This window comes from Mesoplodon densirostris, chromosome 18 (assembly GCF_025265405.1).
Source record: "Mesoplodon densirostris isolate mMesDen1 chromosome 18, mMesDen1 primary haplotype, whole genome shotgun sequence".
Classification (NCBI taxonomy): Eukaryota; Metazoa; Chordata; class Mammalia; order Artiodactyla; family Ziphiidae; genus Mesoplodon; species Mesoplodon densirostris.
The window spans coordinates 4,400,467-4,427,612 of NC_082678.1; the positions used below are offsets into that span (position 1 = coordinate 4,400,467).

The 27,146-nt window shown below is 58.3% G+C and overlaps 1 protein-coding gene across 9 annotated transcripts; it reads left to right on the plus strand.

Annotated features, from left to right (window-relative positions):
• The first annotated feature begins 1,104 nt into the window (after positions 1-1,104).
• Positions 1,105-27,087, plus strand: LOC132478094 (protein AF-17). Of its 9 annotated transcripts, none has more exons than XM_060080893.1 (22): positions 1,111-1,444; positions 2,660-2,739; positions 3,227-3,281; positions 3,532-3,641; positions 4,632-4,735; positions 4,983-5,076; positions 7,290-7,445; positions 8,098-8,196; positions 10,715-10,934; positions 11,473-12,087; positions 12,545-12,726; positions 12,960-13,068; positions 14,281-14,347; positions 14,553-14,692; positions 15,183-15,380; positions 15,485-15,573; positions 16,699-17,048; positions 17,480-17,570; positions 18,602-18,958; positions 24,504-24,539; positions 25,109-25,228; positions 26,734-27,087. In XM_060080893.1, exons 1-22 carry the CDS (start codon positions 1,336-1,338, stop codon positions 26,911-26,913), a joined length of 3,561 nt encoding a protein of 1,186 aa, XP_059936876.1. In that variant the 5' UTR covers positions 1,111-1,335; the 3' UTR covers positions 26,914-27,087. The 9 variants fall into 9 exon arrangements, with proteins under 9 accessions (XP_059936882.1, XP_059936880.1, XP_059936883.1 ...); XM_060080895.1 differs by having other exon boundaries at positions 10,715-10,853; XM_060080894.1 differs by having other exon boundaries at positions 7,293-7,445.
• Positions 27,088-27,146: the final 59 nt, after the last annotated feature.

Sequence of the window (27,146 nt, forward strand, 5' to 3'; positions counted from 1 at the left end):
CCCTTGCCCACACCGGCCTTGGGGATGAAGCCTTCGGGTTGATGACGCCCCCTCACTTCTTCCCCAGACCCAATTTCAGGGACTTTAATACTTTGGGGTGCTGTGTGTGAGTCCATGTTTTGTGTTTGTGTACATGTATCGAGCTCAAGGGTAAATGTGTTGTTCGTGAGCACTTCCGCAGTAGTGGCTCTCTAACTCGCGTGGGTCTCTAAGCGCGCCTGAATGGCTGGACCTGGGGTGTGCCCCTCTGGGAGGGTAGGGTTAGTGTGGCTGGATGAAGCTAAGAGTGAGTCTGTGTGTCTGTGGGTGCCTCGGCGTGCTTCTGAGGGGTCTGAGTCCCTGTGCGTGCGTGTGTGCCTGTGAGCTGGACCGGAAGCTCCCCGAGGGCAGGAACACCCGTTTTGTTCACTGCTCTATCTCAACGACTGCACATAGTAAGCATTCAATAAATATTTGTTGAATGAACAAATGTCTGCGTGTAACACTGTCTACCCTCCAGACAGGCCTCCGAGGGAAGAGCCCGCGAGCGGCCACCCAAAAAGACCCCCGCACACCGAGGGGTGAGCAGCCCACGTCGCTCCCGTTGCTTCTAGCGCCCCTTCCCCTGATCTCCACCTCCAAGTTTCCTTGGGTTGAAGAACAGTCACAGAGACGAAGACCTGGGCGGAAGGGGCTGGCGAATCGGAGACCCGGGGCCGAGACCGAAGGGCAGGCAGATGGAGGGCTCAGGAGCGCCAACCGAGAGCCATAGAAAGAAAAAGGAAGAGGGAGAATGAGCGCGGAGCGAGCGAGAGAAAAGCTCCCTACCAAGCCAGGCTTTGTTCCCTGAACCTAAGACTTTACCCGGCGGCGGGCGGCGGGCGGGCCGGGAGCGAGCGAGCGGAGGCGCGCGGCCATGGCTGCCGCGGCCGGGCAGGGGGGCCGGGGAGGCGGCGCGTGAGCGGGCGGCGCGGGGCGGGCGGGCGCCCGCGATGTGCCACTCGGCACCTCCCCCGCCGGGCCCGGGCTGCGCGGCGGCCGGGCGGCCCTGGTAGCTGGGCGTGCGGCGCGGAGGGGGCGAGCCCGGCGCGCGGGTCTCATTGTTGGGGGGGGGCCCGTCGGGGCATGAGGGCGAGAGCACGGCGTGGGGGGCGGCCAGACAGAGCGAGCGAGGAGGAGGAGGAGGAGGACGCCGAGGAGGAGGAAGGAGGAGGCAAAGAAAAGAAGCGGCGGCGGCGGAGGAGGAGGAGGAGGGAGCGAGGAGGCGCGCGGCCCCCCGCTCCCTCCCTCCCCCCCTGACCCCCGACCCCCGCCGGCCGGCCCCCCGCCCCAGCCCCGGAGGGAGCTCATGGGAGTATGAAGGAGATGGTAGGAGGCTGCTGCGTATGTTCGGACGAGAGGGGCTGGGCCGAGAATCCGCTGGTCTACTGTGATGGGCACGCGTGCAGCGTGGCTGTCCACCAAGGTATGGGGGTGGCCCGCGAGGGGGCGGAGGGACCCAGGGGGCGGCGTGGGCAGGGAGCCCCCGGCCGCGCCCTCTGGAGACCTCCCGGGGCTCGGGCGCCCCTCCCCCACCCCACCTGAAGAGAAGGGAGGAGTCGGGGGGCTGCCCCCGCCCGGTCCTGGAGGACCGGGTCAGGCATTGTTTTCTTGCCTATTGTTCCAGTCCCGCGCCCCCCACCCCAAGTTGAGGGAGTTTGGGGACAGTCTAGGGGCCAATGAGTGCACTCTCCGCGCCCCACACCGCCAGTGTCGGGGCTGCTTGGAGAATGTTTACCTGCGAGGTGTCCCCTCCCGCCCGGTTATTTTGGTCCCGGCTCTCGGAGGGAGAGGTCAAGGGGGGGCGGTCATCCTCCCCTCCTGCTTCCGGATACTTGGAGGAGCGGAATTGGGAAGGGAGGAGAAGGGTCCCAGGGGAGAGGGGACTCCTAAAATCCTCCGGGGAAGAGTTGCGGATAGGAGAGAGGTTGCGCAGGGGGCCGGGAATCGGAGAAGAGGGAGGTTTGGAGTTTCCCCCAGCAGCACATGGTTCGGGAGTTAACTCCTTGAGGAATCTTGCCGAGGGCGCAGACTGGCATCTCCCGCCTGTCTGGCACAGCCAGCTGCCCCCCCCCCTTCCTGGGACAGCCCTTAATCCTGTCGCTGTCGGGTCTTCCCGCCACTCTCCTATTGGTTACCTGCACTGCACCTGCTCTCGGCCTTGACTTTTGAGCTGTACCTATTATAGTTAGTGGCAGAAGATGAGCTCCCTAGACCCCCGACTTCCCCGCCTCTTCCATTACTGGCCCTTTAAGAAATGCCCCCCCCCAATAACAACAAAACGCGTTTGTCTATCGTAAATGTTGTTCCGCTGATTTTCTCTTCCTGATGAGGAGGACTGGTCCTGGCAGGAGCTGGGAAACAGAAAGCTGGGTACAGAAAGGGCATGAGGGGAGGATCTTCTAGAAGTTTAAGGCCAAGGACTCAGACTTCCCACCTCTGCTGGGAGGACTTGGTTGTGTGGTTGAAAGCTGGCTGCGTGCTGTTGGGCATTCCTTGTGGTCCTGCTGTCTAGTGAGTGCCCCCCAGGCTGGCAACAGCCCCCTGGCCTAGTTCCTTAGAGTCACCCCCTTCCCCCAGTTATTCTGGGAACAGCCACTGGTGACAGATTTGCTTGGTGATTCTCCTCCCTCATCCCCAGCTTGCTATGGCATCGTCCAGGTGCCAACAGGACCCTGGTTCTGCAGGAAATGTGAATCTCAGGAGCGAGCAGCCAGGGTGGTGAGTTTGAGACTCCGCTCTCCCCTCCTGTACACCTGAGCATCCCCCCCCTCCCCACCGAGCTAGGGGACTCTGAGGCTGAAGCTGGGGTGGGACTGTCACACAGGATTTCCTGTTTCCTGCACACCTATCACCAACCCCATCTCTCCCTCAGCTTATCCCTCCCTCTGCGTCACCTCAGGCACAGGGCCTTTTATTTTTGTTTGCTTGTTTGTTTGAGCTTTTTATTATGGAAAGTTTCCAACCTGTACAGAAGTAGAGGGAATGCTGTAATGAACCTCATGTTGATGTGGATCACCCGTCTTCAACAATGATCACTCGTGGTCAATCCTGTTTTCTCTGTACCCCCACCAGTTCCTCCTGAGACATCTTATCATGACATCCTGGGGCCCTCTGAATGTGTTCAGGGAGGGCCCAGCTCAGCAGATCCCCCACCCCCTTTGGGAAAGCCCACCCCCCAAACCCCTGTGCCCCCTTTTATTGGCAGAGGTGTGAGCTGTGCCCACACAAAGATGGGGCATTGAAGAGGACTGACAATGGAGGTGAGGGGGTTGCTGAGCCCCGGGGCTCATCTGCTGAGGCCAGCAAGGCCCCCTGAGTGGGGTCTGGGAAGGCAGGAGTGGTCTGTGGGTGGGGGTGGGATGCAGAGGCTGGTTTCCCTTCCCTTCCCTGCCTGGCAGTGGAGACTGATGGGGAGGCCATGGAGGAGGGGACCATCTGCAGTATGGGGTTGTGAGAGGTGGGGGTCTTGGGCTCGCCATCGCAGCTGAGGCCAGCCCCACACTGCCCCAGGCTGGGCCCACGTGGTGTGTGCCCTCTACATCCCTGAGGTGCAGTTTGCCAACGTGCTCACCATGGAGCCCATCGTGCTGCAGTACGTGCCTCATGATCGCTTCAACAAGGTCAGCGGCCCCTACCATGCCCCGTACCAGTCCCTTCCCTAGCCAACCATTCTTGGGTCCGTTCCTCCAGCCCTTTCTTCATCCAGTGTAATTTGATTCTGTCCAACCTACCCTTTCGGGGAACTCAGGAGGTGGGTAGGCACCCTCCAGTGATAGATTCAAGCTCGTGCTCTGGAACTCAAGTGAAATAGTAGGCTCCCTTGCAGAAGTACTGCCTGAAGGTAGACCTTAGCGAGCAGTTCACTTATTCATTCACTGAGTACATTTTACTGAGTGCCTGCTACGTGCCAAAACTGGGGCAAGATGCTAGACACACAGTGTTTAGTTTGATCAAGACAGGTGTGCTCCCTGCCCCACGGAACTCACACTTCTGTGTGGGAAGACTATAGATATCAATAAACAGGCAAATAAAGTAAATGCAACTTGTGTTAAGTGCTGTAAAGAAAACAAACAAGGTACTGAAATAAAGGATACCCTGCGGGGGGCGGGGGGGGCTTACTTTAGATAAAGTAGTCAAGGAAAGAGACATTTTGGTTGAGACCTGGGAGATGAGAAGGAGCCATCCTTGATGAGGGGGGAGAGTTCCAGGTACCAGGCAGAAGGAATAGCATGTGCAAAGGCCCAGAGGTGGGGATGAGCTCACCGGTGAGGAAGGCAGACACAGTCCCTGGCCTTATAGGGCTCACCGTCCAAGGACTGCACTGTCCAGTACAGTAGCCACTGGCCACATGTGGTTATGTAAATTAATTAAAATTAAATAGAATTTAAAATTCAGTTCCTCAGTCACACTAGCCACATTTCCAGCGCTCAGTAGCCTGTGCGGTTCGTGACTGCTGTATCAGATAGTGCAGTATAGAACAGTTCCATCATCCCCAAAAGTGCTATTGGAGAGCCCTGACTTAGGATCATGGGGAGAGGATGGAATTGAGGGGGGACCAAAGGATCCCTCGGGTGGAAAGGAGGAGGGCATGATTGTACTGTGTCCTGCAGACATGTTACATCTGTGAGGAGCAGGGCCGGGAGAGCAAGGCAGCCTCAGGAGCTTGCATGACCTGTAACCGCCACGGATGTCGACAAGCTTTCCATGTCACCTGGTGAGAGCCCCAGCCTGCGCTGCACCCACCCCGAAGAGTTCTCTAGCCAGCTGTACCAACCCCCTCTGAGGTTTGCCACGGGTGGCTGCCAAATAGGTTCATCCTAGCTGCTGTGTCTTTGGAGATGATGGCAGTGCTTTCCTTGGGTGGTCTTGGCTTCACCCCAGCAGGGACCTAGGAGGGTGCAAGGGAGGTGGCGGGTCTGGTTTGTGGCCACACCCTTCTCAGGCTGACCTCTCTTGGTTAGTGCCCAAATGGCAGGCCTGCTGTGTGAGGAGGAAGTGCTGGAGGTCGACAATGTCAAGTACTGTGGCTATTGCAAATACCACTTCAGCAAAATGGTGAGTTTCATCTGGGCATGAGTGGGTCAGTCAGCTGTGGTTTAGAGGGTATGGGCTGCAGGGCAGGCCAGTGCCTGGTGCTGGGAGGACAGACGTGGAAGGAACTATGTCCCTGCCCTTGAGGAGCTCACCACTGGATGAGGAATAATTGAAGCACAGTTGAGGGGTGTGAATCAGAGCCGAACCAGCCTCCATCCAGAGGACGGAGCTCAGGCCCTGCCTGTCAGAGTCTGGGAGGCTTCAAGGAAGAGGCAGCATTTAAGCTGAGCCAACATCTGTGGGGCTTGCTGTGTCCCAGCCTCTGTACTAATCTCTTTATGTGTGTTTTTTTGTGTGATCTTCCCCAAAACCCTAAGAACTAGGTGTACTGCATTTCCCCGTTTTTATGGATGAGTAAGCTAAGACGCACCAAGATTATGTTATTTATCTCACAGCTGGTGTGTGGGATTCAAAACAGACAGTCTGAAGCTCCTCAGGAGCCTGCTAAGCAAAGACAGAGAGAAAGGAATCCCAGGCAGAGGGACTGGCGTGGATAAAGTCCCGAGATGAGAAAGAGCATTCATAAGCAGCAGAACAGGGTGTGTGGTAGGGACAGGGCAGGAGATGAGGTGAAAACACTCAAGCAGGGCCAGAGCTGGACTTGCTTCTGCCCCGGGTTCAGGGGCCCAAGGAGAGGTGGGAGAAGGGGTGCTAATCCATGTTTGTGGAGAGGCATGCATTTCCAGAAGCTGTGGGGTGTCCTGGAGAGGTATGCTGTGGCCTGACTGGGAAGGCAGCTTGGACCTCACCCCCAGGCCACAGGCTTGTAACGCTGCTTGAAAGCAAGAGGGTAACATGATCAGATTTGTGTTTTAGGAAGATTACCCTGGCAGCCACTGTGAAGCCAGATTTGAAGGGCCAGGACGGCTGCTGGGAGACAGCTGCGAGAAGCAGGGGGGATGGAGGGATGGAGCTGGGTTCTAGAACCATTTCTAGATAGACTCGCCTACATGTCGGGGTAGCTGAGAAGGAGGAGTTGAGGGTGGCACGTAGGATCCAGGCTCTCAGTGCTGGGTGGATGGGGCTTGAGCACCTGAGGGTACTGTGAACAGGTGGTGCAGTACGCTTCTGTAGGGCTAGCATATGTCCTGGTCTGCCCCAGAGAGTCCCAGTGCCTCTTGCCCTGGTATAATTATTAATAGCTCCCCCTTTCATTTTCAGAAGTGTCCTCCTTTGGGTCATAAGTCATAGGGTCATCTAGGTGCAGGGTTTGATATCCACTTAAGACAAGGTAGGGCGCTCGGTTTGGTTCATAGGAGGTGCCAAGTGGGGATGTTCAGATTTGGTGGCTGTGAGGCCCCCGTGCAGGGTGGTGGTAGCAGATCCAGGTATATAAGCCTGGGGCCGGAATCCCCGGGTGCCCATCGGGTAGGGGGCTCAGGTGTGAAGAGAACCATGAGGTGGGGAGTTTAGGGCTCAACAGAGCAGGAGCAGTGCCCACCGCTGGGGAGGGATGGGGTCAGACAAGGCCTGAAATTGGTCCTTGCATTTGACAGTTGGGAGGTAGTGGGTGGCCTTAGAGGGAACAGCTATAAGTCTAGGACAGGTGAAGCCATCAGCCCAGGCAGTGGGGAGCCCAGGGCCCTGGCTGGGGGGAATGGCAGCACAAGGGTTGTTTGGGGTTTTCTTGTGGATGTTTACTCCACCCCGCTTCTTAAGGGCAGCAGGTCCTTTGGGACAAAAGGAACCACTGTGTTTGGTGGAGGGCCGGGAACAAAGGAGAAGGGGTGATGGCTGGAGCAAAGTGTCTGGAGGAGAGGATGGGGCATGGAGTACAGGGGACCAGGGGCTCCCATGAGGGCTGTCCTGTGTGTCCTCCACCCCAGGGAAGGAGGTGGTGGTGGGCCGTGGCCCAGGGCCTGAGAGGGGCCAGGAGGGCACCATGAAAAGAGGTGGGCGGAGAGTGAGAGGCCTACCTCCGTCTGTGCCTTGCTGGGCCGAGATGCCCCACCTCTTCTGGGCCTCCGTTGCTGCTGAATCTTGTGCACTGGACAAGCAGGCGGGGGAACTCGGATTCCAGGCTAGGGAACGCGCTTCCATTGAGCAGGGTATCATTAAGGACACAGGGTCCTCTTAGTGACAGGCAGGGTGGGGGTGGGGTCCCTGATCTTCAGGAACCTTTCCCTGGGCTAGTGAGAGGAGGGTATGGCAGTTCCTCTCGGTTCTCTCCCCAGAAGACATCCCGGCACACGAGCGGGGGAGGCAGCGGAGGAGGGGGAGGCACAGGGGGAGGCGGGAGCGGCTTCATCGCGGGCCGGAGGAGCAGGTCGGCCTCACCATCCACGCAGCAGGAGAAGCACCCTTCCCACCACGAGCGGGGCCAGAAGAAGGTAAAAGTCTTCTCCCTGTACCCCTCCTGCCCACTCACAAACACCTGTTTCTTTCACGAAGCCACCACAGGTATCCGGAGGCCCTAGGGCCTAACCCCTTCCTTCCTCTGAGGCCACTGAGGGCAGAGAGGGGACTGAGGAAGTGACATGTGAGGGTCACGGAGGGTGAGGTGAAGGCTTGGCTTCCCTGGGGCTCTTTGTACCTGTGTGGTTCCTCCGGGTCCTCCCCATGACACGACAGTGTCCCCAACATTTGCACACACGCCACAGTCTAGCCACGTGTCGGTCCAGTTTGTAAGTGCACATGCCTGCGTCCCAGCCACACGTCACAGTGTGCCTGGCTCCCGTCCCTCCGCTCAGCTCCGTGTCCCGGGTGTGTGCTCACATGAGTGGTGCTCTGTGTCACTGGCATGATAATGGGACAGGCTATTTTTAGCAGGCAGTGAGGAGGAGGGGGAAGGGCTGTCGGCTCTCAGAGGAACCTGCCTGGGCCACTCCTGTCCCGCCAAAGTCCCCCAGTCCCTCCGTAGGGGGAGATGGTGCCCACAAAGTCTCGTCCTTGAGAGGACCCCAGTCCCCACATGCATGTGCTGTGTTTATCCTGACCCCGACTGTTCCCCAGCATCAGTTCCGGTCCCTTCTCCCTCCCCAGAGTCGAAAGGACAAAGAACGCCTTAAACAGAAGCACAAGAAGCGGCCTGAGTCACCCCCCAGCATCCTCACCCCACCTGTGGTCCCCACTGCTGACAAGGTACTGCTGCCTGCACCCAGGAGGGACGGCCACAGCAGCGGGAGGGAGGCACAGGGGGAGGGGTCAGGGTGAGCACCCCGGGCACCTCCGCAGCTTCAGGTTAATACGCCTCTGCCCCCGCCCCCGCCCCCCTCTACCCCTGTTCTAGCCCAGGAGGGGCCTCGGCTCCTCAGCCCCACCACTCACTGACCAACCAGGAGAGTAGGGGTGGGGTGGGGGGCACCACCCTGCCTGCTGGCTGCCAGATGTTCACATCTGCCTCTGTCCAGACAGAGGGCTTCAGCACTGGGCTCCTGTCTGCAGGTACAGTACTCACGGGGTTTCTCTGATTTTCTGGGGCCCATTTTCCCAAAGAGAGGCAGGGAGGACCCCTTCACTCTCATCCCTCCTCCACATCAGGAGGCTGCCCAGAGCCTCTCGCCTAACCAAAAGCCCGCTCCATGCAAGCCGCAGGGACTGAAAGTGTGGCCCTTGATGGCTTGCGAGGCAGGCCTGTGGACCACACCCTGAAACCCCCACTGATCCCACCTTCCCGGTAGGGGCATGGCATGTCAGGCCTGACTCCAGAAACTGGCAACATCTGGATAAGCAACCAGCAGGCCCTACCCGAGGCCAGGGAATGGCTAATCCGAGCCAGAGCAGCACCCCCCCCCCGCCCCTCCTTCCAGCCCGTCCTCCCCGTGGAGGGAGAACCGGGGCCTGGAGACGCTGCCTCCTCCTGTCACCATTATTGCCCCATTCACCTCCACTGGCCTCAGGAGGTTGGCAGAGCTCTGGGCATCTTAGCAGGAGGCTCAGGTATCAGGTTTCCAGGGTGATGTTGCTGTGGCAACTGTCCCAGTAACGCTCTCCCCTCCCTGCTGCCCAGGGCTCACCTGGAAAAGCTTGATGTCTGCGCCCTCTGGTCTTTCCCTGGGGTTTGCAGGCAGGGGGAAAGAGAGGGCCAGAGATCTAGGAGTTATCCCAGTGGCCGGGCATCCCTTTGGATGTGTTGGAGCGGCCTGCCCCTCCCCCTCCACCCACCCCAGCATTTCAGCCACCCCTCCCCCTGGGCCCTCTCCTCCCTTGCTCTCATAACCACATCTGGCTCCCTTCAGAACTCCAGCTGTTGAAAAGAACAAAGAAAAAGACAAGAGACCAGGGCTCCGCCCAGGAAGGGACAGCACAGGGTGGCTCTCACTCTCCCATCCGTCCTCCCTCTGGCATTTGTTCATTTACTGAGTACCTGGTCTCCACGAGGAGGAAGAGCCATCCCTGGTAGTAATACAAAGCCCTGACTCACTCACCACATGCCAGGCTCCCTTCTGGAACAGGGGGATGGAGGGGATGCCTGGGGGATTTGCTCATTTAATCCTCAAAATAATCCAATGAAGTAGGTATTTTATTAACCCCATTTAATAAATGAAGAAACTGAGGCACAGAGAAGTTAAGTAATTTGCCTAAAAGCACACAGCTAGGGAGTGGTGGAGTCAAGATTTGAACCCGGGCAGTCGGGCTTGAAGGCCTGTTCTCTTCACCACCACAGGACACTGTTTCTGCAGTGTATCACTGGCAGCCATGCCATCAGAATCATCATCATTATCGGCCCCATACTATGTACCTGGCATTGTGGTCCTCGTAATCCTCCCAACAGGCATAATTAGCCCCATAAGGACACTGAGGCTCGGTGAGGTTGAGAGACCACACAGCGTAACACGGTGGTAAACGGCAGAGCCCACCAGGCTCACAGACCCCAGAGAGCCCGCTCTTCCAGCCACTGCTGCCGCCCTCAGACATGGGGGACCGTATCTTGCAGTAGTGGGGGACCTGATGGCTGATGTGGGTGGGTACACGATACCCGGGAAATAAGAGGACAGAAAGATTTGTTCCACCCCAGGTAGCTATAGGGTGACTTCACGGAAGAGGGGTCTCCCGAGCTGGATTTGGAAGGAGAAGATGTTTCCCGGGAAGAGGAAGGCTAGGCTCTGCGGGCAGAGGGCTGGGCATGGAAGCTCAGGTTGTCTAGGAAGGGCGTGGAGTGGCCAGGGAGCGGGCTGTCGGCCAGGTGGCTGCATCTGGGGGTGAGCATGGAGGAAGTGGTGGGGACTGGAGGGCCCAGGAATGGGGCCAGGGCAGCCCATTCTCCTTGGAGTTCCTCTTCCCTGCGTACACCACTTGCCAACACAAGTCCAGCCCTCTTAGGCCTAAGTATTTCTTAAATGAGTGACTAAGAAGGTACGTGCATCAGTACAGGCTCTGGGACTGTTTTCATCTCTCGCCTGCCCGAGGTGAAGGACAGACAGTCTCTTGGGTTCAGAGCTCCCAACCCTTCACACCCAGAAGTTACAGAACTGCCTCCCCATCTCCCTGGCCTAGGAGCTCCTGCCACTATCCATCTGCTTGCCCGAAAACCCTTCCTGAAGCTGACTCTGGGCTCCCCCAGTGGAGCCCTAGGTCCTGTGTCCTGCTCCGCTCCCAAGCCAGGGTGAGCCCAGACCCCAGGAGCCGGCCTCCAGCCTTCCTCTCCTCCTCCCCTCAGGTCTCCTCCTCAGCTTCCTCCTCCTCCCACCACGAGGCCAGCACTCAGGAGACTTCTGAAAGCAGCAGGGACTCAAAGGGGAAAAAGTCTTCCAGCCATGGCCTGAGTCACAAGGGGAAGAAGCTGAGCAGTGGGAAAGGTGTGAGCAGCTTTACCTCCGCCTCCTCCTCCTCTTCTTCCTCCTCTTCCTCCTCCTCTGGGGGGCCCTTCCAGCCTGCAGGTGAGTGTGGGCGTCCCGGAGGAGGCTGGGAGCGGGACAGTCTTTGGCCCTGAGCTTTTCTACCAGGGGCCTTTTTATGTTGGTTTGCGTCTCATTTGCTTCCTAAAGTGGTCGGGGTGGGGGGGATCCCCACCAAGTGACTCCTGTCCACACCCTCCCCTCAGCCCTCTCCTCTCGAGGTGGAACTCCCCTCCGGTCTCCCTCAGGGCCCACCTCTCCAACCCCCATAACCATATTCATTATCCCCTGCGCTTATGCTGTCAGGTACCATTTTTAAAGCACCAGCTCTAATCTCCTGTAATCTCTGTAGTCGTCAGTGAGCTCACTAGGGTGGGAGTTCTCCTCCTCCTACTTTATCACAGGTGGGAAAGCTGGTGGGTGGGGACACTCGTCCCAGGACACAGAGACAGTGGCAGAGCTGGGACAGGAAACTCAGCTTCCCCGTCCCCTGACCAGAGCTCGCTCTCCTAGTGCACGCTGAGCGGGAGGCGGGCAGGGGATCTGGGGTCCAGCTGTAATTCCGTTTCCCCCTCTGCAGTTTCGTCCCTGCAGAGCTCCCCTGACTTCTCTGCATTCCCCAAGTTGGAGCAGCCAGAGGAGGACAAGTACTCCAAGCCCGCAGCGCGCCCCCCTTCAGCTCCTCCCTCTCCCTCAGCCCCCGAGCCCCCCAAGGCTGACCTCTTTGAGCAGAAGGTGGTCTTCTCTGGCTTTGGGCCCATCATGCGCTTCTCCACCACCACCTCCAGCTCGGGCCGGGCCCGGGCCCCGTCCCCCGGGGACTATAAGTCACCCCACGTCTCGGGGTCCGGGGCCTCAGCAGGCACCCACAAGCGGATGCCCACACTGAGCGCCGCCCCTGTGCCTGCTGAGGAGGCCCCTGAGACAGGCCTGAAGGAGAAGAAGCACAAAGCCAGCAAGAGGAGCCGACACGGGCCAGGCCGTCCCAAGGGCAGCCGCAGCAAGGAGGGCACCGGGGGCCCGGCCCTTCCCCCCCTGCCCGGTGCCCAGCGGGCTGGCTTCACCGCCACTGCTGCCTCACCCTTCTCCGGAGGTTCCCTTGTCAGCTCTGGCCTGGGAGGTCTGGCCTCCCGTACCTTTGGGCCTTCCGGGAGCCTGCCCAGCCTGAGCCTGGAGTCCCCACTGCTGGGGGCAGGTTAGTGACCCTTGGGGATGGAGGGTATCTCAGGGCCCAGCCAGTCTAGTGAGGGGACAAAGGCACACACATGCAGTTAGAAGGAAATGCGATAGAAACTGCTCCAGAAGACAAAGGATGCAGATGACGGTCACCTCTGAGACACTCCCCCAGACCCATTTTCTGCATGGTTGTAGCGGGAGAGATTGCCAACAGGACTTAACCAAGTTTGGGTTGGGGAATTAGAAAAACTGGGAATCCTCCAGGCTTTAGCAGGGCAGTGGAATAAGCAGGCATGGCAAGCAGATGTCACCCGAGCAAGAAGTGACATCTTTGCAGCAAGAGGGTGAGACGGGTGTGTGGCCAGATCCAGGGGGGTGTTCTCCTTGGGGAGAGGCTGCTCCAGCCACCTGACTAAGGTGGGGCGTGGGGGAGTGGTGACTCTAAGCTTCCCTCTGTGTCTGTCCTGTGCCTGTAGGCATCTACACCAGTAATAAGGACCCCATCTCCCACGGTGGTGGAATGCTGCGGGCTGTCTGCAGCACCCCCCTCTCCTCCAGCCTTCTGGGGCCCCCAGGGACCTCGGCCTTGCCCCGCCTCAGCCGCTCCCCATTCACCAGCACCCTCCCTTCCTCCTCTGCTTCTATCTCCACCACTCAGGTGAGGCCTTACTCCTGGGCTCCGCCATCCCTGGGCAGGTGGGGGACAGCCTGCTGAGGACCCCAGCTTTCCATGGGAATTTGAGAGATTGGGCTTGATCACCACCAGAACTTCTCCCTCTCTCTGGTCCTCTCTCCTCCCCAGCACACCTGGTCCCCTCCACCCCGGTGCACACAGTTGTGCTCTAGATCCGAGAATAACCACCAGGCTGGACTGTACCTCCTTTCCCTCAGGTGTTTTCTCTGGCTGGCTCCACCTTTAGTCTCCCTTCTACCCACATCTTTGGAACCCCCATGGGTGCCGTTAACCCCCTCCTCACCCAAGCCGAGAGCAGCCACACAGGTATGTGAGCCTCTGACCCCATTCCCCTTTCTTCCCAAAGGCCTGAGGGGCACCTGTCACCTGCTTGTCACCCCAGAAAGGATGGGAGGGCTTTCTGGCGGCCCCCACACTCTGGCCATTGCCCACCCTGCAAAAAAACATTCCACACACAACAAACCTACACTTTCACATTAAAACCCCCGTGAAGAGGCGGGACAGGACAGGGCAGAATAAATACTGCTCCATCTTACAAAAGAAAAAGGCAGAGAGATGAATGACTTGCTCAAGGCGGTTGGGGTAGGGAAAGGCAGAGCAGCAGCTGAAATTCTGGTACCCTGGCTCCAAGCCTAGTTCTCCTCCTACCGCTGTAGCCTAGCTCCCTGCTGGCCTCTTAGTGAGTTCTTGGGATCAGAGTTTACAGAGATCCCACCAGCTGGACAACAGCCTCTCTGGGTATTTAGGAGTTAAGGGGGCGGATCACAAGTGCCCCTCCCTCTCCCTGGAGAGTCAACCCAGCCCCAGAGAGCTGATTGGTGCAGAGGTACCACCTGGCTGGCTGGGGGGCGGGGCTTACCAGTTCAGGTAAGCCTTAAGGGGGCCGAATCTGATTCCAGAACTAAGAACCCTACAGAGTAGCTGACTGTATTTTTCCAAAACGCAAAGTGGAATTCAGTGGTCCAACAGAGTGTTTTGACGTCTAATTTTTTAGTTTATTAATATAAAAGTCATATAAAACTGATTATAATAGCTACAATAATTAAGGCCTTGTTGCATGGCAGCTAAACCGTTCAGATTAACGCTTCACATTTACTACCTTATTTTAATCCTCGTAACAATCACTTCAGAGAGGTTAGTTTCAAACACAGCAAGTAAGTATCATATCCAAGTTCAACTCAGGACTGTGTAGGCCCCAAGTTTCTATGACTCTGAAGTTGTAAGTTTTCCAGGAAAAAAATTAGGAGGTGGATCTGAAAGTAGCCAGGCTGCAGGAGCCTTTCTGCCTAGAGAAGGAGGAAGGGACGAGACCTCATGGCTTTGCCTCCCACGACGCTGGGTTTCCAAGCCAGGGCTCCCAGCGCCTTAAGAACTAGGACTGGCTATCTGGGGTTGGGAGAGCCTGGGGGAAAGGGGTCTGCGGTAAGGTCCCAGATCCCGCACCCACTTCCCAGGCGGGGACTGTGAGGCCGACGGCACCTCTTCCTCGCTGATCCCCGCCCCCCTTCTCCTTCCAAGAGCCAGACCTGGAGGACTGCAGCTTCCGATGTCGGGGGACCTCCCCCCAGGAGAGTCTGTCTTCCATGTGAGGGAGAGAGTGGCGGCTTGGGGGAGGGGCTGGGAGCGGGGTGGAGGGACTGTCAGGGAGGAGAGGGCGGAGAGGCGGGCGCGGGGAAGAGGGTGGGATCCAGAGGGGATGACTGAAGCCCCTGAGGCGGGAGGAGGAGGGCAGGGAGACTGGAGTGGGGGAGTGAGGTAAGCCTGAGCTCGGTTCTCCCTTCTGACCCCAGGTCCCCCATCAGCAGTCTCCCGGCACTCTTCGACCAGACAGCACCCTGCGGGGGCGGCCAGTTGGACCCAGCGGCCCCCGGAACGACTAACATGGAGCAGCTGCTGGAGAAGCAGGGCGATGGCGAGGCCGGAGTCAACAGTGAGAAGGGGTGACGTCGGGCTGGGTGACCTGTCCTAGGACACCCCCAGACTCGGTCACCTTTCTCTCCCAGGTCCCCAAACGTCTTTAAGGTTCCGCCTGCGGCCCCGCCCCTGCCTTAACTCTGGCCAACCGCGGGCCTTGCCTTTAACCCTCGCTGGGTCCTGCTCCTGGGCCCGCCCCCTCTTCGCAGGGCTTTTGGCCCTCACGACCTCCTGGCCCTTATTTTACTAAGCCCCAACTTCCGCCCGCCCCTTCCCTCCCAAGCACTTGGCCTCCACCCCAAGCCTCAGGCCCCACCCGTGGTCCTCACACCTCCGGCTCCCCAGGACTCACCTGAGTCCCTCGCTAGCCGGCGCCGTCTCTGCTAGGTCTCAGTCCGATTTCCTCCGCCAGGCCCCGCCCTTCCAGCCCCGCCCCCGGTCACCTGGCCCCGCCCCCAGCCTTTCCAGGCCCGCGGGGCTCAGGCGCTCTCGCCTTCTGTCTGCAGTCGTGGAGATGCTGAAGGCGCTGCATGCACTGCAGAAGGAAAACCAGAGGCTTCAGGAGCAGATCCTGAGCCTTACTGCCAAGAAGGAGCGACTGCAGATTCTCAACGTGCAGCTCTCTGTGCCCTTTGCCGCCCTGCCTGCCGCCCTGCCTGCCACCAACGGCCCTGTCCCTGGGCCCTATGGCCTGCCTCCCCAAGGTAAGGGGAGTCCCACCCAGCCCGGGGATGGGGGCCTCTGCTGTGCGGTCGGAACTGGCCCTGACTCCAACCCCTGACCTCCTTCCGTGATCCCCCTCCATCAGCCGGCAGCAGCGATTCCTTGAGCACCAGCAAGAGCCCTCCGGGGAAGAACAGTCTGGGCCTGGACAACTCGCTGTCCACGTCTTCCGAGGTGGGCGCCACGGGGAGGGGCACCAGGGACGGGCAGGAGTGGGGAGGTGCAAGGGCCCTCTAGTTGCATCTCTACCTTGCGGCTATTGGAGGCTGGACAATGGAGTGATTGGCTGAGTAACTGGTTGACTGACCCATTCATTCCTTCGTTAAATAAGTAATAATTATGAGGTGCTTACTTAGCTCCAGGCACTGGCTAAGCAATGAGTGAGCAAATCGGACAGTCTTGCTCCTGGAGACAGGCTCGATCCAAGAAAATCAATAATTACAAATCAGGAAAAGTGCGAAGATGGAAATAATTTGAGGGCTATGAGAAAGAATGGAGGGTGGGATTCTTCTCTGAATATAAGGGTGGTTAGGGAGGGCCTCTTTGAGAAGTGTTTGTGAAGAGTTTATTAGAGTTTGTTGTAGCTGCACACAAAATAATCCCCGTGTAATTGCTGGCGGTTGGGGGAGCCGTTGCTATTGTTCCATTGTGGTGGTTCTGGAAATCAAACAAAGTGGGTTCTTGTTCTCCCTGCTACTTTGTAAATGTGTGACTTGGGCAACAATAGTCATAATAGTAACCGACATTAATTGCATACTTGCTCTTTGTCATGTCCTGTGCTGAGACTTTTAAAGGCTTTGTGTGTTTCGTCTTTACAATAGTTTTATAGAATAGGTTCTTCTCTTACCCCCATGTTATGAGTGAGGAAACCAAAACAGAGAAGCCACTCAAGCCATTAAATTGTGGACATGGGATGTGAGCCTGAATCTTTCACTCCAGCTGCCTGCAGAGTTGTTTAGCCTGTCTAAGAATCAGTGGTTTCACCCATAAAAAGGCAGTAACGAGTTAGTACAGGTCAGGCACTGAATCCTGGGTCTGGTTCACCAGGTGGTCACTACCGTCATCACTGTTCAGTGTTAAACAAGCATCATGAGGGGTGCTGGACCCCTAGGAAGTGACTTGTGAAGACTGGATTCTTATCCTTTATCCCGGGCCTTGCTTCTTCCTGGGTGGCTCTGCCTGGGGGAAGTGGGGGGTGGCTGTGCTCTGTGAGAATGCTGGTGGGTGCCGGGCCGGGGGCCAGAAAGGTCATGCTGGCCCCCTGCCCCTCTGACCCCTCCCTTCCCCCTCCCTCCCCAGGACCCACACTCAGGCTGCCCAAGCCGCAGCAGCTCGTCGCTGTCCTTCCACAGCACGCCCCCACCGCTGCCCCTGCTCCAGCAGAGCCCTGCTACTCTGCCCCTGGCCCTGCCTGGGGGCCCTGCCCCGCTCCCGCCCCAGCCACAGAATGGGCTAGGCCGGGCACCCGGGGCAGCGGGGCTGGGGGCTATGCCCCTGGCTGAGGGGCTGCTGGGGGGGCTGGCGGGCAGCGGGGCCCTGCCCCTCAATGGGCTCCTGGGGGGGTTGAATGGGGCTGCCGCCCCCAACCCCGCGGGCTTGAGCCAGGCTGGCGGGGCCCCTGCGCTGCAGCTGCCAGGTTGTCTCAACAGGTGAGGGAGAGCTCAGTCTGGGGAAGGGAAGGGGGAGGCTGGCTCTGGGAGGGAATCCCCCCAAACACCCACCGTTCCTCAGAAGGAAAGCTGTCCTCTGATCTTACAGGGTCTAGAATCTAGTCACCCCAGGTTCTCCTTAGATGTTAGATGTGAGAGCCCTCTGGATGGTAGCTCTCCAGGGACAAAGTCGTCTGTGTATGCCTTGTACCCTAGCTAGCCTAGGTTTTCCTTCTGGGAAAGTTCTTCCCTCTGATGTGCCTCCCTCCCACTGTCCTCTCTGAGCTCAGTCCGTTTCGCTCTAGTCCTCTAATATCGCACATCCCTGCCTCTCCCCACCTGGGTCTGAGGGAGTCTGGGAAGTTAGGGGAGCAGGCGAGGAGGGTTCCGCTGTCCCTTCCCATGGTCTGTGATTTGTCCCCCTGCCTCAGCCTCACCGAGCAGCAGCGACACCTCCTGCAGCAGCAAGAGCAGCAGCTCCAGCAGCTCCAGCAGCTCCTGGCGTCCCCACAGCTGACCCCGGTAATGCCCCTCCCTTCCTGGGCCACCTCCCCTCCCCCAGCTCTGCTGGAAGGGCCCTCTCAGAGGGTCTGGGCCAGCCCAGGGAGGGCAGCCAGCCCAGGCTGGGTGGAGAGTGCCCCTAAGGGTCATGTGGGGTCAGAGGGCATAAGGATTCCTCTCGGGGCGGGGGGGCCCTGGGTACTGGGGAAGGGACGCTGTAGTGGCCCCAGATCACATCCTAGCGAGAGGATCTGGAGGGTGGCGAGTCCTCAGTTACTGAGCGTTTCTAATTCCAGCCCCAAGGCTCTTCAGTGGGGAACTTCAGGGTCTGCGTAGAGCGGTGGCCGAGCAGGTGACAGACACCGCTTCAACCAGAGCAGCCCGTTTTAGGTCTTTCTTGTGTGTTGAGTTCTGCTAAGAATTCCTTTGGAGGAAAGGAATTCTTCCTTTTAAAAAGGAGGCAGTTGAAAAAATAGAAAACTATTCCTTTTCATGTAAAGAAACATGAGAAAGATACATAAGAAACCAATTCAGTTGGTTATCTACAGAGGCCACATGGCGGCAGGGGTGAAAGCAAGGTTTCTGGAGACAAGCCATGATAAATCACCTCGGGTTTTGGAACACTGAAAATGCTTTGCCTACTCGAAGCAAAAATAAATGACTCTTAAGGGAAAAAACAAATGAAAAAGAGGGGAGTTGAAAACTATTGGCCTCATTCAGTGTTTCTCAACTTGGGGTCATACCATCCCTGGGGACATTTGTGGTTGTCATAGTAACTGAGGAATTGATTTAGTGAGGGGGTGGTGGGGCCAGGGATGTTAAACCCCCTGCACTTGGCCGGTAGTGCCCCGGCTGACAAATGCTGACAGTGTGCAACCACTTTCTTGTCTGGATGCGGAGACTGAGGCCCAGAGGAGGGAGTTAGGCGGAACGTTGACTGTCTCCCAGGTCTTTTGCCTCACGGTCCTAGTGGGATAGGATGGGGCCCAGGCCAATGAGGGCAAGATGACCCTGGGGACCACTGGCCAGTAAGCAGTCTGGCCCCCTTGCAGGAACACCAGACTGTTGTCTACCAGATGATCCAGCAGATCCAGCAGAAGCGGGAGCTGCAGCGGCTGCAGATGGCCGGGGGCTCCCAGTTGCCCATGGCCAGCCTGCTGGCCGGGAGCTCCACCCCGCTGCTGTCCGCGGGCACTCCTGGCCTGCTGCCCACAGCATCTGCCCCACCTCTGCTGCCCGCCGGAGCCCTGGTGGCTCCCTCGCTCGGCAACAACACAAGTCTCATGGCCGCAGCAGCTGCGGCCGCAGCAGTAGCAGCAGCAGGCGGACCTCCAGTCCTCACTGCCCAGACCAACCCCTTCCTCAGCCTGTCGGGGGCGGATGGCAGTGGCAGTGGCCCCAAAGGAGGGGTAAGTAAGGGGTCCGGCTTGGGGGAGGGGCCGGGAGTTGGGCAGAGGGACCGTCCTGTCTCCCTTCTCCTGGATGGGCAGCGAGGGAGCATCAGAAGGTACATCATCAGATGCGTCATCAGAAGGAGGAAGGAAGCGACCCCTAGGGCAGCAGAGTGCCCTGCTCTAGACCCCAGGGCCTCTGCCAGCACATGGGTGCCCTCCTGCAGATCCAAGAAAGGTACACTTTGCACATGGGCTAATAGCGCAAGGACCAATTAGGAAACGGCGTTCCTCTGGGGAGGCCCATTAGGAAAGGCTGTTTCCTCTCTGATTGGACCATTTAGAAGAAGATGCTGCTCTGGGTGGGCCATTTCAAGAAAGGCCCTCCCTTCTTCTGAGGGCAAAGGGCCAGAGCCCGTGTGCTGCCCTCAGCTGGCACATGCCTGCTTAGCTGGGTGCCCTATGCAGGGCAACCCCCCCAAACACACACACAAGGTGACGCTGGTATGCAACCGCCAAAGCCCAGACCCTTACTGCACCCAACATCAGCTTTCCTGACCCAGGACGCTCTTCTCAACCGGGTGTTAGGACCAGACACCTCCCAAAGCCCCAGTCTTCCTCCCTCTTTTTCCAGACTGCTGACAAAGGAGCCTCAGCCAACCAGGAAAAAGGCTAAATCCACCCGTGCTCCTGCTGACCCCCCAAGTGGAGGGGCAGATCCTGGTCTGAGGGGTCCCAGCCTGGAGCGGGCACCTGCACCCAGACACTGGAGAGCCCCGTCCCAGAGCACGTGCTGAGGCCCGGGGAGTGGGGGGCGCTTCTGGTGCCGAGGACTGAGACCGAGAGGGGAGCCCCTTCCATCTGGCCCCCCTCCCCCTCTGCACTGGCCCCTTTGTGAGGGGCTCAGAAGGAGGACAGGCTCCAAGCCCGCCTAGGAGCCCCTACTCTCAGCGAATGTTTTGAGGTTCCCCAGAGAGCAAAGTGGGCCATGGCATAGGTGGGGGGTTCGTTGAACCCCCCACGTAAAATGGATTAGCACTTGAGTGGGATACGTGGGGGGCTAGGCCCTGGGCCTGCCCCTGTGCGGAAGTCTTTTATGGAAGAAGGCGTGGCCCTACTTGACCTGCAGTTTCTTCCCACCTTGGGCAGATGGCAAGAGGGCTTCCTTGGACTGTTTCTCGCTGGGCCCCTTCCCCTGCCCCCGACAAGGGTCACAAGCTGAGCTTGTAAAAGCCCACAGACTAGGGGGCCGAAGGAGGGGTAGGCTGGCATCAAATTTGGCCCAAGCCTCCCTCCCTCTGGGGGGTGGGCCCCAGTGATGGGCTGGGGGAAGGCAGGGGGTGGGCGGCCCAGCCCCCTCGATCCCCTGCCCCTTGTTTGCACTATTGGATTTAGGAGTGCCGAGGGTGGGGAGATGGAGCTGCCTGACTCAGAGAGCGTGTATGCGTGTGCGTGTGTCTGTCCGTCTGTCTGTCTGTCTACCGCTGGAGCCCGAGCAGCTGAGGGCAGGGACAGGAGCAGCGCTCTGATGAGGCGGTATCACAGGGGCGCTCCCAGCTCTTGTTTGCACCCTCTCACCTCACCAACTTTGGTCTCTCTCTGGGGCCCGAATGGTTAACAGAAACCAGAACCTTACTCCGATATTGGAGAGTAACTGGGGGCTGGGGGCTTTGAATCAGGGTAATATCCTGCCTTTCCTCCCCCAGACTCCACATGGTCTCCGTGCCCCCTCAGCGCTCCCGTTCCCCCACTGATACTTGGTCCTGCTTGCCTGGCAAAGGGGAGCCCCAGGGATTGGGGGACGAGGCAAGGGGGGTAAAGTGCCACTTCTTTCAGTGAAACCTTCCTCCCAGGATTAGCCAGCCTGCCTTCCCGCACCCCACCCCCACCCACCAGGGGAGACTTAAGCTTACGCTGACCTACAACTGTCCCTTCACCCACCAGCTATTTCCCCGGGGTGTAGTGGGCAATTCTCACCTTAAAGAGTCCCCACCTGCCCAGAGCCTTTGGTGGCCGAGGTTGAGGGCCGGTGGGACAGCCAGGAGAGGGGCGAGGTTGAAGCCTGTGTCTGTGTCGGGTGCACTGGGGTCGGAGCCAGGAGGAGCGTGGCCAGCTTCCCTGATGACCACGTCTAGTCAGTCTCTTTGCATGTGTGGGTTTGTGTGTGTGTGTGTGTGTGTGTGTGTGTGTGTTTCTGTTTGGGTTTTTGTTGTTGCTGGTTTGGTTTTGTTTTTTAAATAAAGAAAAGAAGATGTGTATATTTTTGGCAATGACAGAAACGTAGTGCAGATATATTTTTGCCTGTGCTGCTCAACTGGTTTTTTTCTGATACTGAAAATAATATTAATATTCCTGTTGATAAGACTTTGTAAGATGTTAGGGAGCTGATAATGGAGGGGGTGGGTGGGATCCTTCAGAGGCAACTTCTTAGGCACTTGCAAGGGCTTGGGGGGGAGGGGGGAGGCAGTTGTGATGACCTCAGAGATACTCACTTTTTATTAACGCTAAATATCAGTTAGAAAGAAATGATAGAATTCAGCATTTTATTCATCTTCATCTATTAAGCTGTCTAACTCCCTGCCCCCAAACCACTGAAAAGAAAAATAACCTTCAGAGATTCTTAGAAGAGTTGCTCATTCACACCCACACCCTTGCCCAAGGCCGGCCCACTTAACAGCCAAAGTCAGCTTCTGTTCTGGACAGTGAGGGAAGTCAGTCCACCCCAAGGCCGCTGTGGCAGAGGGTGAGAGGTCCACATGACTTAGTGCACTGGAACCAAGCCCTCCCCTTACCTCCAGCACTCGAGAGTCTGGGGTTCTCATCTCCAAGAGTCTCTGTTTTCTGACTTTCCCCAGGCTGGGGTGCAGTGGCAGGTCGGCAGGTTAGGTTTGAAGAAGGGACCCAGGCTGGGTATGGATTGGTGCTGTGCCTCAGTTGGGGGCAGGGGGACGTGAGAGCGGTGGTGCATTTCCTCTTTCGAGGGAGCTTTATAATAAGAAAGGTCTGGAGCGCTTCAGGACAGAGTGGGGTCCCAGTGCAAGGGGTAGGGCTACCGAGACAACCCCCCCACGCCGCCCCTGCTCCCAGCCTCGGTCCCTTTTTCTAGGATGAATTTGGATGGGGAGTAGAAAGGGATGCAGATTTATATATGGCTCTGTCTACGGGAGGGGAAGGATGTGGTTTGCAGGGCGGAAGTGGAGTTTGAAGATGCAGGGTGGCGCTTAGTGTGTCATCCCCCTCAGCGCAGAGGTGTGATTGCAGTGTGCATGCAGAGCCGCTGTCTGGCCTTGAGGTCACAACTAGTGCACGAATGTCAGAGCTGGAAGGGACCTGTCTTGAGGTGTCTTTTGAGCCAGCTCCTTGCTTCACAGGTGATAGCTCCAAGCCTAGGAGGGGCAGGGGCTCAGGGGCAGAGCCGGGACCAGCCCTCAGGACCTTGGCCTCCCTCCCGGTCCTCGGCTCTCCTGTCCCACCGCACTGCCTCCTTGTGGCTGTCCGTCTGTCCCTGTGTGTGTGACGCGTGGTGTGAGTGCAGGGCTGCGCCGGGGTGGGGGCTATCTGTGAAGCGCCGACTGTCTTAGCTCAGAGCTGATGGATCCTCTCCAGAGACGATGACGCTTTCAAGGTTGCCTTTTCTTCTCTAAGTTTTTCCGATTTGTTCAGACTCCTAGGTCTCTTGCTGCCTCCAGGTGCCCTGCCCTTGAGGCCGGCGGGAGCACCCCTGCCCACTCCTGTCCTGAGTTCTAGGGAAGTACTCCTAGGAAGGGAGCCAGAGCCTGGGAAAGAGAAGGAGCCAGCTCCGAGAAAGGGTGACCTTCTCCACACTGCCCTTTCCCAAACTGGAAATGCAGACAAGTTGTCAAAGGCACAGGCTCCCCCTGCCAGCTTCCAGCACCTTCCTTGGTGTGCGGTGGGCCAGAGTTAAGGGTAGGCAGCTTGCTTCCAGTTCTCCTTTATCCCAATTTATTTCCTGGGGAGAGGTGCCTGGAGGGATTAAGGTCACTTCAGTTGGGAATTTGCAGGAAAGCGGGGCATAGTACCCTGGCTCCCTCCGGTCACATCAAACCAGATTAAAAGTGTGTCTGGCTCCCAACCACTTTGACTTGACCTACTGAAAAGTTGGGGACTGAGGGGGTGCCTTCATTGTCCTTCGGTCACGTCCTTCAGCCCAACTTGGGACTTAGGTGGTGGGACTGGAGACCCAGACCCTGGCTCCTCGCCTGTCCCCCCCTTTCCGCCCCAGCCTCTCTCAATGTAGCAGACCCTTCCTCGGGGAGCAGGGAGGGGAAGCTACAGTTTGCAAACCCAGGGGCTCCTTTTTCATTGTTTCTAAAGCCTCCTTTATATCCTCAACCCAAAAGGCAATGCCCCTCCCCTGCCACCTCCAAGCCTGGAATTGTGCATAACTCGGATCTTGTATCTTTGTATAACGGAGGTTATTTGTACGAAGGGCAGTTCGTAAACAGCACTTGTTCTTTTAATAAAAGAATGTTTTACAAAAAAAAAAAAAAAAAATCCAAAGAGACCCTGCTTTGTCTGGCTTTACCGAAGGGAAAGGGAGAGGGAGTGCCATCCGTGGGAGCCTTGGGAAGGGATGGGGGTGGGGGGATGGTCAATGAACATTTCTTTAAGCACTTGGAATAGTAGTTCACAGACCAAAATGCACAACATACCCGAAATACCCTGCATATTGAAAACGCAGATACCTGTGCCCCACCCATAAGAATGTAATGTGTAGGCCTGGGCCAGGCGCGAATCCGATTAAAAAAACAAGCTCCCTAGGCGATGAGATGTGTCCGCACCGCGCTTCTAGAAGCTCTGCCCTAAGGCTCCGCAAGAGAAAACGGTTCCGGTCAGGGTCCCCGCTCGCAAGTGGGAGGCCCGGGAGGCGCAGGCAAGGAAATGAGCGGCGATGCTCCGCGCGGGTCATTCGCAGACACGCGGAAACGAAAGGGGGCGCCGGAGAGCCCTCCACACCCCGGGGCCCCCTAGGCGGCTGCGGGTCGGCTCTTCGGCCCGACTTCCGGCGGCCGGGGCTGGTCGGCTTGCGCAGGCCCGCGGCCCGCACCGCGCAAACCCCGCAGCGTCTTCCGGGCCGAGGCGGGGCCGGGCCGGGCCGGTGGGAGGCGGGGAAGCGAGAAGGTGACCGGGGCGCGAGGCGGAGCCGGCGCGGTGGCGGCAGCGGGGCCGGCATGGCCGGCTCGGGGGCGCTCCTGAGACCGGCGGCCCTGGTGAGCAGCCGCGGCCCCGCCGTCCGGCCCGCCCCCCGCAACTCCCCTCCCGAGCCCGCCCCGCCCGCCCCTCGGTTGAGCGTCCCTCAAGCCCCTACGTCGCCTGGGCCTTTGCAGCCCTCCCTGGGCGCCCGCTGGGTGCCAGCGCCTCCCCCAGCAACTCCCGCTCCTCTCTTGGGACCCCTTATTCTTACCCTCGTATTTCTCCCACGCGCCTAAGCCCTGTGGTCTCCTCCCTCCCGGATGACTTCCCTCTGGAAGTCTTCCGCTTTCCGTTGACTTTATTTTTCTGTTTCCAAACCACCGTCTTGCGATGCCTGCTTGCCTTGCAGAAGCCGAACCAGAGACGGGACATCACCTCCTGGCTGGTAAGTACTACCCACCAATACCCCGTTTCCACTTCTCTGTGCCCTAGTCCCCCCAGGCCCAGAGACCCCAAGGGTAGAGACCAGAGGAGGGAACCAGAATGGGTCAGCCCTGCTTTGTCGATTTCAGCCTGAGACTGCCTTGTCCATAGCTACCTTCCCGATGGCTCAGGGGAGATAGAGTGACCAGAGGGCACAGGGCAGGGAGCAGGCTTCTGCCCTGAGAACAGCGGTGCCTGATAAACCCAGTCCTAAGTGCACTTAGCCCCGCCTAGGCTGGCAGGATCCTGGGCCTCCCCTCCCTCGCACCCAGGTGAGAGCCAGGGTTTGAAAGGAGGGCCTGGACCCCGAAACCTATGTGCTTGCATGGCCTTGAAACCTCTTCTCTGTCTGGAGCTCTGGGGCCTTATGGTGTCCTGGGGGGAGTGTCCTTGCAGGGTGGCATCACATCAGCCTCCTGCAGAGGAAGCCTGTCACCAGCCAAGGCTCTTGGGAAACTGGACAAGGCCACAGGCAAGAAAGTGCTTCCAGGCCATGAGCTGACCCTCACTCCCTCATCTTCTCTGCCACAGGCCCGATGGTTTCCCCAAACCCCAGCCAAGTCCGTGGTGGCCCTAAAAACACCCATCAAGGTGGAGCTGGTGGCTGGGAAAACCTACAGGTGGTGTGTGTGTGGCCACAGCAAGAAGCAGGTGAGGGACCTGGTCCCCCTTCCCGTTGATCTATGACAGCTGTGGTTGGGGACGCTACATGTTGCCCAGGAACTCCCACCCAAGACGTTCCTCTTTTTCCCACACATACCTGAGGGGCAACAAGGGAGACTGGGGGGCGAGGGATAGTCTCGGGCCAGCGCCACTCACAGCCCTGAGCTCGCCGTTCTCTGCATCCCCCCTTCAGGATGCAGCCAGAGACAGCAACTCAGTCCCGGGGCCAGTCGGGTGGAGCCAGGGTTCAGTCCTCCGCTTCCAATGCCCCCTCCTCCTTGGAGGCTCTGGGCTCTGCCCTGTCTCTCTGTCCCCTCTCTCCTTCTTCCTCCTACGAAGCATCCGGGTCAAAGGTTCCCAGGTCTCGGACGCCAACATTGGGAAGACTCTGCACAGCCTCTCTGGCCCCGTGTGCCCCTTCCTGGCATCTGCTCCTGAAAACCCTGCCTCAGTTTCTGTGACTTTCCTGGCTTCTTGCTGTCTTGTCAGCCTGGCTGCCTGCTCCCAGCTCCTTCTCTCTTCTGCTCCAGGAGCCTTTCATCCAGCAGGAACCTGCCCCATATTCTTAGCCTCCTGGGTCCCTTTCCTTCTTGAGCTGGCTCTGAACTGTGTTCCTCCAAGCGGCATGGCGTGGTGTCAGCAGCCCAGGGCCCCGAGTCCCGCTTTGCCACTGATTTGCTGTGCACTTTGAGCAGGTCCTCGTGAGGGTGGCGCTGTGCCGCCCACTGGTGAGGCCTAGCACAGGAGGGCCCTCTGTGCCTCTGTGCCTCTTGCCCTCTGGGACAGGTTGCTGATTTTTATCTGCACACTTCTCCCATCCATTGTCCTATCCCACCCTGACTCCAAGGCCAAGAGGCCTTGGGTCCAGCTCTGCCACTAACTAACTAGCTAACCACCTCTCTGGGCCTGTTGCCATTACCCAGGAACACCTTCCGGGATGGAAGGGCATAGATGCTCACACCAGGCAGCCAGTTTGCTGTGGGACATCCCCTTCCCCCCTTCCCAGTTATTTCCTGGAGCCAAACAAAATTGATACCCCAGTCTTAAAGCCCACCCAGAGAAGTTTTTACCCCAAGAATATGGAGAAGGAAATGAATTTCATGAACCAACGGAGACTCAGAGCCATTAAAAAAAAACGAAACAAAACCACACCTATCAGCGTAAACATGGCTGATACCTAAGGGCCCATTTCGCCTTGAAAATTCTGTTCCTGTGCCCTGGTCCTCTGGGGCCCCAGAAACTACTCCTGTAAAGACTCATACTTACTGAACACTTTCTACTGGCAAAGTACATGATAACCATTATGTATTTTATTTTCTTGGGATGACGCCACTCTTTTTACTGTCACAGTACAGATGAGACGGGTGTGGTAGCGAACACAGGCAGCATCACTTAGGAGTCTGGGCCCTGAGCCCTGTGTGCTGCTTCTCCCAGCCCTGCCCGGCCTCAGCAGGTGGAGTTGGGTCTCTAACTTTCTTTCTTTCCCTCACCAGCCCTTCTGTGATGGCTCCCACTTCTTCAAACGCACTGGCCTATCCCCACTCAAGTTCAAGGCCCAGGAGACCCGCATGGTGGCGCTCTGTACCTGCAAGGCCACCCAGAAGCCCCCATACTGCGATGGCACCCACAGGAGTGAGCGGGTGCAGAAGGCAGAAGTGGGCTCCCCACTCTGAGGGGGCGGCTGCTGACCGGCCCAAGAAGGGATCACCCCAGGGACCCCAGTACCCGTAGCTGGCTTGTGAAGGACTTGCTCCCGTAACCCGAGGTCTCCAATCTGGAGCAGCTGGAACTGGCCCCTGCCCCAATGCCTGCTGGCAAAGATGGCATTAAATAGGCGTGCCGGCCCAGAGTGGCGTTCTTGTGGTCACTGGTGTGAGGGACATGACCGGTCCCCCTTCAGGATCTT

What these genes read in the sequence shown, in the direction of transcription:
- LOC132478094 (XM_060080893.1), top strand. Translation starts at nt 1,336, where the DNA reads ATGAAGGAGATGGTAGGAGGCTGCTGCGTATGTTCGGACGAGAGGGGC. An exon ending in GAAGAGGACTGACAATGGAG is followed by an intron (nt 3,282 to 3,531) that starts GTGAGGGGGTTG and finishes ACACTGCCCCAG; the next exon opens with GCTGGGCCCACGTGGTGTGT. An exon ending in CGCTGTCCACGTCTTCCGAG is followed by an intron (nt 15,574 to 16,698) that starts GTGGGCGCCACG and finishes CTCCCTCCCCAG; the next exon opens with GACCCACACTCAGGCTGCCC.